At 37.3% G+C, this 15,181-nt stretch overlaps 1 protein-coding gene across 18 annotated transcripts in view; it reads left to right on the top strand.

Annotated features, from left to right (window-relative positions):
* Nucleotides 1-307: 307 nt before the first annotated feature.
* LOC574871 (protein scribble homolog) overlaps nt 308-15,181 on the top strand; it is a 121,056-nt gene continuing 106,182 nt past the window's right edge. For 13 of the 18 annotated variants that reach the window (XM_030974591.1, XM_030974594.1, XM_030974597.1 and 10 more), the window contains exons 1-2: nt 308-680; nt 12,827-12,944. In XM_030974591.1, coding sequence (XP_030830451.1) covers nt 519-680; nt 12,827-12,944 — 280 coding nt within the window. In that variant the 5' untranslated portion in view covers nt 308-518. The remainder of the gene's footprint in view (nt 681-12,826; nt 12,945-15,181) is intronic. The other 5 variants (XM_030974603.1, XM_030974602.1, XM_030974601.1 and 2 more) reach the window with 2 other exon arrangements.

The raw sequence follows: 15,181 nt of genomic DNA, 5'->3' as shown, positions 1-15,181 counted from the left end.
GTGGTCTCTATGTACAGGTTCTGTTGAGAAACCATATGCCTTAATTGATCAAATAAAATTTGAATTTATATGGCTAGAAGAAATTCTGAAACATAACATACAAGTGCTAGCTTGAACTGAGCTTGTTGAATAATGAAACATTTTTCAAATGGGTGGCAACTGGCAAACATTATGATTAAAAAACCCCATATAAATGGGCAGGATTCCTTGACTTATGGGAGCAACAAGATGGCGTTGTATGCTCCCGACAGAGTCGATGTGCTTTCGCTGCACTGATCCTTCCATGTTAACAGTTCGATGGGCGGCTGCCTGTGACGTCACTTGGGCGGACATCTTTGCAAGAGCGAATTAGCTTTTACTGGATCTTCACATATCGCGGAAAAAACTACGGAAACTGGGCGAAACACACAGTTGTATTTGCCCTTTGCAGCCGTGGATTTTCCTCATTTTCGGATATAATCCACATGCTGACTTCGTCTGTGGATATACAATCGGACGGAGGAGGATTTTAGATCGCCATGTTCAAGTGTATCCCGCTATTTCGGGCCTGCAACAGGCACGTCGAATACATCGACAAGAGACATTGCAACCTGCCGGGAGTACCGGACGATGTGTACCGCTATGCACGTACTCTGGAGGAGCTGCGATTGGACGCTAATCAAATCAGAGATTTACCCAGAGTAAGAACCTGTCCATAATTATCGTCGGAAATAATTCAAATATTGGATTTCAAGCAATTCTAGGTGCTGATGACAAAGTTTATTCTTTGAATAAGTTATAATGTCCGATTTCATTGAATTTTCAAACTCATTTGTTCATTAAAAAAAAAAAAAAGATTTTTTTTTTTTTATCAAGACTGAAATTCTCAGCTCAAGTCGTCAATGAAAAAACCTTTCGATTTGGTCAATACCAATATACATTAATCAGTGACTAATTCAAGATTTTTATTATAATTTTCCATTAGCTGGCAGTTATGTTTTTAATTTTATTTGAGCCTCGGCTCTCGCACAAGATCGAAAACATGCACTCGTTATTTTTTATTCGTGTCGGTCGACATAGATCTAGTGATTGTGACTGTGAGTGGTTAAGTGGTTTGCGTTTGGATTTTCTTGAATACGGTAGTTATTGTGTTCACTTTTGCATACAAAAATATTACAAGATGCAAATTTTGGCATGAATTTGTCTTGGTAAGATTATTTTGTAGACTAATTTAAAGCTGCGTACAACGTGCCCAGTGTCTATTTGCCTATTGCCTGTATTGAATGTGTGGTTATTGGGAACTGCAAAGGCCAAAGCAGCTGGCAAAGAAGGGTTTCATTCATGATGAAAATATTTTTGTGTCATAGAGTGGAACATTTACCATCGTGAATCTGATAATTTGGTTGTGAGAAAATGAGAAATGACTTTACTTTATCAAGAATGTCTTATTAATTGGTAAATGATTTATGAAATTGTTGATTGCATTGCTTCAGTATTCAGTAATCCACAAGGTTATAACCATTGGAAAAACCCCAACCATCTGTATCCAAAACAGGTTGTCTAATTTTCTAAGAAATAGAAAGACAACAAAAAGCACAAATAAGTGTGCAAATGAATCCTAAAAATGGAGGTTCTTTGAAGAGAGATAGACTTCTAAGGCATTTAATTTACAGCCAAAAGCTGTCCCCCCCCCCCTTCGTCAGCCATGTACATGTGGCTGACAAAGGGGGGGGGGGGGGGAAGGGAGGTAGGGAGGATTGTGAGAGGGTTATTTACATTTAAACCTTATTTTTCAGCAATATACCCACTCTTGAAATTTAAGGGCAATTCACCTTTTTGGGCCTTCCTAAAGTTTTCCATTAAAAGATAATAAAATCATTGTTTGGAATCGTATCTTTTAAACAGATTGAAGTAGTGATTAAAACAAATTAATTGAAATAGCATTGCTCTTTGTCAATCCTGGCATCCCCATTTATGTACAAATCTGGAATTCAGCACTGTATTATTCAATCTAATCATAGGAGATTTTTCTCTTACGAATGACGTACACGAATGACGTACACGAATGATGAGAAATGGTACTGTATCTACTGTACATATGCAAGGGAAAGTAATGTTCTAGTCTTCAAGCACAGGATTCTTATCCTGTTGACTATCTAGTACAGTGTATCTGGTTTCCATAGTCAATGGGTTCAAACAAATCTTCAGGTAACGTCAGCCTGACATGCTTTTCATGCTTTTAGTCTAACCATAAATGTTATTACAAACTTCAGATTCTGTGTACATTGTACGTGATGTACATGTACTGTAGTGTGATTGATTGGAAGGGTACATAGTACATACAGGTTTGTATGTGTCTGCAAGCAAGCAAGCAAATAGTCACAGCGACTTGCCCTTTGATGTGTGTAATAATTGAATTAGCCTTCAGTTCCTGTCCCGTATCATAGGAGAGGATACAAGTGTGTGTGGAATCAAGTCTGTCTCGCAGTCACATGAATTCCAATGGATACATGAATGTGTACTATCCATGCGAGTGCATGCACCTTGTACAAATGTCCTGTCAGGTTCGATACGTCTCCCCATTTGTCTGTGGGGAGATGCGGGGGCCCGACCACTAACTGTTTTTGTGTTCTGTTTCTTCTGTATTGTACATGTATGTGGGGTTCCATGCTGGTTCTATGCTCAAACCACACTCTAAATTCAAGCTGAAAACAGAGGAGTAACCTGTAGATTATAGATGAATTCATAAAATGTGACAGCTCTCAAAGTTAACCCATTGGCTAGTGGCTACTGAATTCTCTTACTTACATACTGTAGGCTTAAAGATAAAGACCAGTTCTGGTCATGCGATTGCATTGTGAAAGAAACATTGTGGAATCGATCAGAAAAGGTTGATCATCTAGCATATACTGTAAGTTCATCAAAATGATAAGAAATTTAGCCCAGTCTTCGTAAAGTTACAAGCACTGTACACAGAAAGATGTATATGGGACTATGCACACGTGCGTGACACGTGCGTGACACGTGCGTATTATCTATTTGATCCCAATAGATAAACTAATTTACCAAATATACCAATTAGTAGGCGGTTTCCCGGCAATTTTTCTATCATGTATTAGTCAAAACATATTCTTTCACATGATTGGTAATAAGAGCTTCCATCTCATTTTTTGAGAGGGGGGCGTTTCCAAAACTGGTCTTTAGCTTTAATACATGGACCACCCAGCCCCCATTGGCAATGGGTTCATTTGTTTACATGTGTATCTCGACTTCTCAATTCCTTGAAAATGTGAAATTGTGCGAATTCAACCTTCCCATATGATCTTGGATTCCTTACAAGTGCGTCATATTGAGGGTAATTTTCTCTGCTCTGTGACTGGTGACCTTTGCTGACCTTGTATAGTGCCAAAGCTGTGAAAATCAGCAGTACTTCCTATAGTGGTGATACTTGTACTGCTGGTCTTACAATGTACATACTGTACACAGTACAGGTAGTCATACATTACTGAACTGTACATACTATGTACCTAGGCCGTAATCGTGTTAACTTATCAAAACAGAAAGCTGTTGGCTGCTCCACATACTTGTAAGCCATAAATTGAACATTTGCAAGTTTATCCAGATGATACTAAAAGAGTTCTGCCAGCCATTTTGACCATTATTGCCTCAGAACTGAAACCAACTTCACATCATAATACTCACACAACAGGTGCATGGGTGTACATAGTGTACATGTTCATTGCACCTGTAGAAAGAGGAAGAAATCACTGTAAATAGAGAGTCTCCCCATCTATTGTAAAATCGTTTAAAAATGAAGATTATAATCTTTAGGTCAATAATATGTTACATGTTGTATGTACATGTATTTGAATGTTTTTAGTCCCATCAAGTTCTAGTGCAAGTTGAAGTATGGGGATGTACATACATGTATATACATGTATGTAAGACATGAAATTGATTTGTGTGTTAACACCAGCTGTCAAGTGAGTGTGTAGGTGTACAGTATACATTTGAAGACAAATTTGTGTCCAGCTGAGCTACATGTACATGTAGTACTGTACAAGATGTAGTAAAATATGTAGGCCTACATGCTGGACAGATCAATCTCAGCATAATTGCTTGTAAATAACTTTATAAGGTCAATAAACAACCCCAAATCATAGGTGATAAATTCAGTCTTGGATATAAAACTGAAGATGAGATTTGGCCATCGATTTGAATTGATCACAACACTGAGATACACATGTAGATGGGGCCCCTCCCCCAATCATATTCTTTGCGCATACATTAATACATGTAGCCGGCCTTGATGTGAAAACGGAATGATTTCATGATGTGCACACTGTACATGTATGTATGTACCTAATGTACATGTACATACCAGTAAAAGGACATTCAGCCTTTTCACACACAGCTAAAATTCATCGTATCTAGAGATGATTAGAATCACTCAACAGTTTTAAACATGTTTATAGACAAAATTTCCCAGTGTGAACATTGTTTATACGATGTTGGGATAGATACGAAGTCGCGATGCATACGCCCCTCAAAGCAGGCTGCAGATACGAAGTTCGTATCTAGAGAGCTTGACATTTTGTGTGTGAAAGGAAATTCGTGTTTAAACGTGTTTAAACTGGATGGAGCGTGCGCTTTGATTGATATGACATGACCTTCAATGCACAATGGCACTACTGCGCATTTTACGAGCAGTAGTTAATCACGAAACTATGAACGATCGCAACGAAATTTCTGTGTGTGAAAGACTCGTGATTAGTTTAAACACGTTTCAAACACGTTTATACTAATCATGTTTATAGAATTTTAGCTGTGTGTGAAGAGGCCAATTGTCATGTACATGTATATGTACATGTCCTTGTAGATGGATGCTACAATGCAGACAGACAGTTAAAATGTGTACACATCCCCCAGGCATTCCATAACATGTCAAAAATATGAGATGATGAACAGTGTGTGCTGATTTGTAGCCTATTTGAGTTCAATTTGTTCTGTGTGCATTTATTACACTTGGGACAAAATTGCCGTTTGCACACACAAGTATGACACAACCACCCAGATGCTTCGTTATGGAATCCAGTTCCATGATGGAAATGCATTTCAGAGTCAGAAGAAGGGTGTTTGACTCAGTTTGAAAGTACATGTACTGTATGCATCCCTCATGGCTGTCAGCAGATGATTAAAAAATTGTAGATTTTATACATGTAAATGTAATCATGTACATAGGCCATCTAAAAAAAAAAATCATGTTCAGCGTTCCCGCCCGGTTCCTTTTGGGGGGCCGCCTCCTTTTTTCAAATGTTTTTTTTTTTATAATTATTTTTTTAAAGAAAAAAAAACATGAAAAACTTACTGCAAAAATAATCTATTTCTGATTAAAAACAAACAAACAAATGCTGGTGGCCATCTTAAAAAACAGCCCGACTGTCAGGGGAAAAGTACTGAGTGGCCATTTTGAAAGAAAAAAAAATAAGGGCCTCCTCCTTCCGGCTTACGGCTTCTTACATGTATGTGCTCAGCATATATGATGCACATAATGCATTATGCCTACATTGAATCGAGAAACAAATATTGGCAGTGCAGACTTTAATATTACGCATATTGTACACGAAGCTGTCTTTAGCTGATAAAGACCTGCCAGTCTGGTTGCACATGCAAATCTAATGTGATGGTATTGAAAACATTATTTTCTCAATCATACACAGCTTCATAGTCAGGAAATGACTCAGGGTTACTCTGCATTTTTTCTTTTTTCTCAAATTTTTTGCTACATTGAACTATTTTCCCCATTAAAGACAACAGTCACCTCATTATCATACCGGTACTGCAACAAGCAAACCAAAGTTTTCCAACTACATGTACCTTTAATATCCAGTACATTTTTTCCTGTTTTATTGTTTTTCCCCTTATACCCCATTCACAGTGGCCTAAAACACCGCGACAGCAGCGGGACTGTCCCGCTGCTGTCGCGGTGTTGTCTTCAGTGTGAAGGCTCGGACCCGTTATAAACTATCGCGGGATAACACCGCCTCGCGATAACGCCGCGACAAACTATCGCTAGGTTCGCCTAGCTACAGCAGCGGGACAGTCCCGCTGCTGTCGCGGTGTTTACTCAGTGTGAAGGCTCTCCGCTATAACACCGCGACAAACACGTGTGATTTGTTTACTTACCTATCACTGACCTCTTTTCTCCAGCAATGGGGAACATAAAGTGAAATAGAAATAAAGTAACCAGTGGATTCAAAATGATTTTATTATTATGTAGATATTATAATTATCCAAATAAAAATATTTCACACTTCAAAAAATTAAAATATTCTGACTGGAAGCAATAAAAATGCTAGTTTTTTTAAAAAGTACAGCTAGCGCGCGCAATTTCAAGCAATCGAAAACCCCGCGCTGAAGTATTTCCGGTCATATCGGGGTCACTCGCGGGTCATGAGCCATGCATACACGTGTTTGTTACGGAGGTAATAAAAATCACCCGCTGCAGCGTGAATGGGTACATGATATTTATCCCGCTGCTGCAGCGGGATAACTTTTCTACTGTGAATGCATTTGTAGCGGTGTTATGGCGGTGTCGCCGCTCCGCTACAACGCCGCTACAAATTTCAAAACCACTGTGAATGGGGTATTAGAGTCACGGTACATGTATCGTCGCTGTTTTCACGAAGTGACGGTAGTGAAAAAAAATTGCATTCACTTTGCGTTACGATTTTCCTCACTACCGTCACTTCGTGAAAACAAGGACGGTATATTTGAATTGCTATGTGCTCAGTAAAAGCAGAATGGCTTAAACATATGGACATTTGTTTTCATAATCAAAGAAATATGTGAATGTATTTGTAATCAGGATATAGTGTCTGTGGGTGTATACTGGAGATGATGAATTGACCGTTTGTGACTCACTAATCAATCACTCTGTAAAAATTGATATTTGCGTGGTGTGAGAAGGGAGATTTTTTACATGTAAAGTGAAAGTACTTGTTTACCGTGCTATAATGTACATGCATGTGTAATATAAAGTGCAAAATACAAATGTACTTTTAAAGGAAATGCAAGACAATCCGTCGTATATGAGATTGCCAAATATTCATCATTTCAGAACAATATGGTCCATGCACCTCCCCTGCTAGAGTGTGTTTTTCCTCAAATTTAAGATTTTGTCAAAATACATGTGTACAGTACATGTACATTGTATCACAACTGTTGTATAAAAAAATATGTGCTTACAGTACATGTACATGTACATGTACGTGTACTTCTCACGTACGCCTTCTGGTAAAATTGGGTTATTACGAAGAAGCAAAGTAGAACTGAAACTTGTAGGCTTCAATAAATGATTATTAGCTGCATGTAATAATAGCAAACAAAGAATGACTAATTATATCATGCTGTATCGACTGAACATGACCAATATATCATAAAACTGTCGCCATAATATTCTTTCTATATATACATGTATTGCTAGTCTCACTTGTATTACGTAAAACTAATGTACAATACATGTACATACATTACACAATGTAGACATTGGACTTTTTGTGAGTCATATTGAACTCGTCTATCGGTTCTTAAAATACCCCCCGTGGAAATTCTGTTTTTGAAGTGTTGTTACCGCCCTCTTGAATCCTGTTGGTCAATTCTACTTGAGTTTCATTTGTTTCTCTTCATCTCTGTCAATTTAAAGCATATTAAAGTACCTGTACATGTAGTTCTTATTAATAGCATACATTTAATTTAGTACCGGTATGTATTTAGCATTGAAGCCTCATATAATCATAGAAAAAGATAAGAAATATATGTAGTGCTAAGAATACATGTCGATTTATCATACTTTTTCCTTGGTTTCTGATTCTGCATAATATCTACATTAAATTTTCATATGTATTATTTGGCTAACATGTTGTTGGATTTTACCACTCCTTAGAATTGTATAGGCGTACGTCACGTACATGTACAAGTATATGCACTCATGATTGACTAATTGCATGGGCCTGCCAATGAGGCCAACTAAAATGCATTATTTTCAACCATGCATTTCTTGCCACAAGTGTGAGCGTACAGCCGTACACGCCAGTTCAGATCGATGCCCTTTCTTCACCCCCACATTTTATCACCGTGCCACCAAGTCGGGCCTTCAGCCAACGATTTGAAATGGAAGAATTTGTTCCCCAAAAGCCTGTAGGCGTTCAAGCTGAAGAACATGTATGCATGCATGATCCCCATGGTTCGCAACGTACCCTCGGAACATTATTTGATTGGAGTTTCAGGTTTGCCTGACACCCCATCCCTATTGGTTGCGATCCAAGGGAAATCATAGCTTGTCCTCATCAGTTTGTACACTTGCCTTTCGGCTGTCGTTGCAATTGCAGCGCAACCTGGTACCCCACTGTTTCGAGAAAAAGCAACCTGTTTTCTCTCTCGGGAGGCACGGGCCTGGATGTCGAAATACATGTACAAATGTAGGTGTACATTCAATTAAAATTTGTCTGGCGATGGTGTATCGATGGTGGGTCTACCGCTGAAATCTGTGTCGTGTGTCCTCATCTTCTATCCGATGAGAAGGATTTCCCTCATTGGTATGAGGGGTTGTCTACAAATATATGGTATAAAATTACATGTACATGTACACCATGTAGTCCTGTACATTTGATTCAATTCAATTTGTTTTATTAAACCATTTAAAATCAAAACTGCAATTGCAGCGCTACCTGGTACCCCACTTCTTCGATAAAAGCAACCTGTTTTCTCTCTCGGGAGGCACGGGCCTGGATGTCGAAATACATGTACAAATGTAGGTGTACATTCAATTAAAAATTGTCTGGCGATGGTGTATCGATGGTGGAGCTACAGCTGAAATCTGTGTCGTGTGTCCTGATCTTCTATCTGATGAGTAGGATTTCCCTTATTGGTATGAGCCTATGAGGGGTTGTTTACAAATGTATGGTATAAAATTACATGTACATGTACACCCTGTACATTTGATTCAATTCAATTCGTTTTATTAAACCATTTAAAATAAAAAACGGTATACAAATCATGCGTGTGTGAACATTACTGATACAGCGTAAATAGTCAGGGTGCCTCTTAAAGCCAAGGCTTGATTTAAAATGGGGCCCCCAATACATAAAGAAATATATAGAATAAACATGAGATGCAAAACAAACTTAGTTAAAAAAAAACCCATCGAAACACATAAAGTTAATGGGAAATAGGAAAAGGTGAAATAAGAAAACGTAGGGAGGAGAGATGAAATTACATGTTTATTTGGCATAGGTAGTTATTTTTGAACGTTTGAGTTTGGTTTTATATGAAGTAACATAGTGCTGGAGATTATATCAGAAGGGAGGGAATTCCATATATTCGAGGACCAGCAGATTTAAATGCAATAAGAGTTGATTGATTTAGTGCTAATGGAAAATGGAATTTAGATTGGGAACATGTATTATATTGATAGTATCATTATTATACTGAAATAAATTTATTATATTAAGAGGTGCTAAATTATGCTTCACGTAATACATCAGGATCGCAATTTGAATTTTATGAATATCAAAAATCTGAAAATGAGCGAATAGAAGGTATAAGAAATGTACTTGAAGCAATAAAGAGTAAAACATCACTACATACTTGTGGGAAATTGTGGAATTGCATACTGTATAAAGGAAAATTGAAAAAATAGTCTACAGTCATTGTAACGGCACAAGTTAAACTTTCAGGCTGATGATTGTACGCATGTACTACATTTACATGTAGGCTCCACTTGAGGCCTAGAAAGCATACATTGTAGGCTTGTCGTTTGTTGGACTGCTTGTACTATCAGCACAAGACCAATGAGAATTTGTGGTTGGAACCAGACCACAAAAAGAAGCCTCTGCTATCCAATCATGTGAAAATTTAAGATAATGTATATGTAGCATTACTGAAGGCACTTTTTAAACATACCGGTACACATGTACATCAGGATGAAATCAGGAATAAAAGCTGTATTTAAAGACTAACTTACAAATGTTGCAATTGCTTTGATGAGCTAATGACCCTTGACACCGGTTATGTCTATGCTATTTCCTTTCTTTTGAATCATTGATGTGCACTGTTCCATGTTGGCGACCCCAAACAATACTCAGGAATGGGGAAGGAATTTAGAAATGTCATTTCTGAACTCAACTTGGGTGTTTACAATGCTAATTGCTATTCCTGTACGTACGTCGGTAGAAAATCGCGATCAGAGTAATAAATCCTATAGTAGTGTCCATGCATAGAAATTCAAGCTGTACCATAAGCTGTAACAACTTAAAAAACCCAGATATTTGTAATTTTTATTTACATGTTCATGTACAGAATGCATTAGATCAAAAAGACTGGTTTTCTAATACATCCAAATTTATGGATGTTCCTTTCCTGGGGAACTACATGTAAATGACCAGTTAACCGTTATTAATGAATGAACTATGGTACTTAGACTCTTGTCTGCATACATGCTGCTATGTTGGAAATGCTTGGGAAATCACTTTTGTTTGAAATGTACTTGTACAGTGTACATGTACATATGTATGCATTTAATTTGGATGTGTTAGTAAATCATTGAGTTGGTACATGTATGTATCCATGCATATTATCATAGTCATATGATAAATTGAAAGGAAATTTTCAAATGCAATGAAACTGCAAAGGATGGACAATCTGTTGCAATATGGAAATTTTGAAAAGAGATGTCCGCCTTCAACTTTATAAATATACAAAAATGCAGGCTGTATGTGAAATTGTAAATGAATGTCTGAAATTCAGGCTTCAGGCTTTCTAAATAATTACATTTTGCATGGCATCAAGGTCACCACTTTATTTCAAGTGCAGTAGACCTGTCATCACTATCTCGAGATTGCCAAATATCCACCTATTTGAACTATCCTAATCGCAAACTATCCAGCTAATTTGCGTCTTCATCAGACCAAAGTAGCAATTAGCGGGATATTTGGTCGGGATTGTCATCCCAAGATATCTAGGGATAGTTTGCAAAATATCCCATTATTTGGCAAAATATCCAGCTATTTGTCCGGTGCGTCTTCACCAGACTGAAGACTCGCACTATGCGCTAACGCTGAGCAAAATATCTCAAGCTAATTTGAATTTCTCAAGGTCGAGTTTCAAGTTTCGAGGTCGAATCTCGAGCTGATGAAGACGCGATTTGTAACTTCTGGATTATTTCCCGAAACACAAATAGCGGGCTATTTGGCAATCTCGAGCTGATGACGACGCGCCTAGTACTTACAAATTAGCATGAAGCCTGAAGGTAATCAAACCTGCTATAGTGACCACCTGTCTACAATTTACAAAGAACACATTTTTTTTGTTTCCCTTGGAATCTATCTACCGGTACATCTTTTAAAGATTACATTTTACATGTATATATTCTATATTCAGCAAACAAATACAGGAAATTCCCAAGGTAAAACATAAACATGTACGTGTATGTAATCATGTAATGCATTTGTAACTTGGTGTCTCAACTGCTTGTCAAGCATTCTAATAGTATGGTCTCATACATGTTTGTGTGCATTAGTGCATAAGACTCGATACTAATTATTATTAAACTCCTTTTTCATGAGGATGGACTGCAATTTTTATTTTTTGTACATGCACAGTCAACAATTAAGTTATTCATACCCTTACCAAGTTTTGTAATTTTATAAGTATACAATATTTGTGAAAAGTTGATTTGCCCAATTTATGTTTCTTGAGACTGACATATTGAAGATTACATCGAAAAGCATTCAACAAAAGCCCTAATTCAACCAGTCCACTTTTCGTTCTTGAGATATGAAAACACTAAAACCCCTTCAAAGGGGTATACAATGCACATAATTTCGTTGTTTTTATGCCCTGTAGACTTGTACATGTATGTGAGTATGGCCCTTGGTTCAATTTTTTGTTGTTGTTGTAGGGTCCAGAATTATAATTGAGGGCTCTCAGTACATGTAGAGATACAATGTACATGTTATGTGCCCCGTCGGTGCCAACTTGTCAAGCCCTAATACTGATAGACAGCCTCGTATACTGTACAAGTATGTTTTTTTCTTCTGGGAATCTAATTTCTAGCAAGTCTTTTTTCAGTGAGATTGTTTCCAAATTCCTTATCATTGTACACCCAAATTACTTTAGAGCCAGTTCTCTTGAAAAAGTAGGTTCATTACCCAAACTTCAGAAGCGTCAAAACCTGCACTGCATCAACATACTACATGGGAAAGTTAAGAATCCCATGTGATGGTTCTACAGGCTACTTTACGCTTCTGCATTTCGCAAAGGCGCAATTTCAGGGGAGATCGGAATACGGTTGATATTAAATTTGGGCGATTATGAAAGAGAGAAAGATGGAAGGGTATTGCGGCCCGTTGAGGCGTGAGAGTTGATATGGTTGATAAGTGAAGTGGCTCGGCAGTGATGAGATTTACCAGGAGGGCGCCAGGTGGTGAGCATGGGGCTCGTATTTCTGATGATCATGCGTCTTGATGTGAATGACTGAAGACATTATCATTAAAGAGAAAAATACTACCTAAGAATGATAACGGGTTTAATAACGGCCAAGTAATATTAGAAATTAGATGATGATGACAAGATTTCTCTCCTTGTTTTCGCACATTCATTCTTCAATGTACCATAGGCATACCTAGAATTGGCAAGTATTTGGTCCTTTATTTGGTGTATCTTTACTTATAAATTCATGTGATGGCAAAAGTGTCTCAATTCAAGAATTTTTTATTATGCTATTAAAATGCAAAATAACCTAGTCAAGTCAATTCAATTAGATTCTCTCTTTGTGTTTATCTTGCAGCATTTTTTCCGCTTGACCAATCTTCGCATCCTTGGACTCAGCGACAATGAACTTGAGAGACTGCCAGCGGAGATTGGCAATTTCATGAATCTCTTGGAGCTGGATGTCAGCCGCAATGGTAAGCTTTGAAACAAATAATTGAGTGGTGAAGGGGGGGGGGGGGGATAGGGACAGGCTCATAGCAAGGGCTATCTAAATGCAGTGTCCTAATTGAAAACTAGGTTGTCAAAAAACTGTCCTTGTACAGTAATAATGGAGATTAAAAAGATTTGGGCATCTTTTTGGATGTCGAACCCCATACACCTTCCAGGCTACAAGTCCAAAGAGGGGGCATGTATGTGAAAAAGCGAGTTTGAGTTTCTGGTAATAACGAAAAATGAGCTCCTCACAAAAATTTACCAAGTAGACTTTGAACATTTTAACAGTGCAAAGGAATGATATCAGTCAAACAAATTGATAAATGTTTTTTTTTTCATGGCAGAGTAGCGAGAAAAATATGTGGCATTTTTCTCTAGAATGAAATTGGAATGCGCGTTTCTCATTAAACATATGAGTCAGGGAAACATGGCAAAATGTATTAAAGAGGTTACGTGTACATGTAAGTGCAAATCCGCAGACACAAGTTCCTGGAAGTGTTATGACAGACTGAAAATGTCATTATAAAATCATTCGTCAGCCCAGAAAATTGCCAAGAACAGGATGTACAAAGTGCAAAGTAAATGAACAAGATGACAAAAATATGTTTACTTACTCTAGACATGGTTATGATATTGCTATGTCAATATTTATTGTAGGCTGACTCGACCTAGTGTCTCGCTGACCCGAACTGAATGCAAGAATTATGGAGGTATTCTTGGATAATTTGCACTTCACCCTAATCTGATAGCGATAGCCTTCTTCTTGATGCTAATGTCAAAAATATTAACACGTTTTTTTTTCTTCAATTGGAAATAGTTTACAGCAGTACTGTTTGTTTGAGATGTGTCAGGGCCTGACACTAACAGGCACCTACATGTAGGACACATGGGTGCCCCATCTCTTAAGTCTGCCCCCCCCATTCAATATTTTTTAACTAGGCTTCATGTATATAGACTGTATATAAACCACAAGCAACTGAACGAGGAGAGTAATGTCAGAATTTTCTATTATCAATTTCTGAAATAAATTTGGCTCTTAATTTTTATTTTACTAGTCTTAGAATTTTTGTTGTCTTTCATTTCAGAGAAAAACAACTTCAAAATATTCTTCTGATAGTTATGACAAAAATTCACCAATATAGCACAGGAAATTCGATATCTATCAGGAAATTCTGATAATCATGACCAGAAATGAGTAAAATAACTTCCTGTTATTTGTTTTTTACTTTGTTGTTATTTAAAGATCCTTCACCCTATATATGGAGAGCTACCGCGGTAAGGACACCAATTTAGGAGCAATATCTTGTGATTCAGAATCACAATTTTGATAGATGTGTGAACTTCATAGGCAATTTAATTTGAAAACCTAAATCTGGAAGCGATGATTGTTCATGATAGTAGCTTTGTAAAAGTCACAATTGGTAGAAATGTCAGGATTTCTTTTTCTGTGCTGTGAGAGCTGAATTAGGCTACACATTGATTTACTTCCTACATGTAAAGTGTACTACTGTGGAATTGTTTTTTTTTTCTTTGTTAGCCTATTTTCATTATGTTTAAGCTTGCTTTACTGTACATATTGTATATTTCTTTTAAAAAAAAAAGTTTTATTTGCAATTCACATTACCGGTAGCTCAAAATAAATACATATTTCTCTTCAATGAGAAGCATGCTTTCTTGATAAATGTTACTCCTCATAGCCTCAGAAGCTTGTCTAAGGTATACCTGACCCAGCAACACTCAATAAATGTAAAATCTTGATTAATGACAGAAATTCAATTATTTGGAAAGGCTGATTGAAGTATCTGTCACCAAGCTAGTCCAGAAGAAGCTAAGTTGTCGAAACAAAGCTTATCTTTAATAATTTAAATGCATTTCAGAAGTTATAACTCCTGCCAATCGTTTAATACTGTGTGGGTAAAGATAGCAGACAATGTCTTTAAGACGTGTCAACTTATTCATGGAAATGAAAGGCCCACTGGCTTCAAGTTCAAGGGATAAGCTTGGCTTCTAGACCAAATTAGGTTTTTTCTTCTTTCTCAATCAAATTGAGTGTAATTACATTTGTGAAAACCCTTAGGCCCGAATTCACAAAGCAAGGTTTGAGCTCAAACCTCCTTTTGTTTCGCCAAACCTCCTTTTGTTCTTTACAAACCAGGTTTGTAAAAAACGCATAAAACGCGTCATATGACGTACGAAAACCAAGGTTTGTCGACAAACC

Source organism: Strongylocentrotus purpuratus, unplaced genomic scaffold (genome assembly GCF_000002235.5).
Source record: "Strongylocentrotus purpuratus isolate Spur 01 unplaced genomic scaffold, Spur_5.0 spur5_scaffold_7, whole genome shotgun sequence".
Classification (NCBI taxonomy): domain Eukaryota; kingdom Metazoa; phylum Echinodermata; class Echinoidea; order Camarodonta; family Strongylocentrotidae; genus Strongylocentrotus; species Strongylocentrotus purpuratus.
This window is presented reverse-complemented; position numbering and strand designations above follow the sequence as displayed.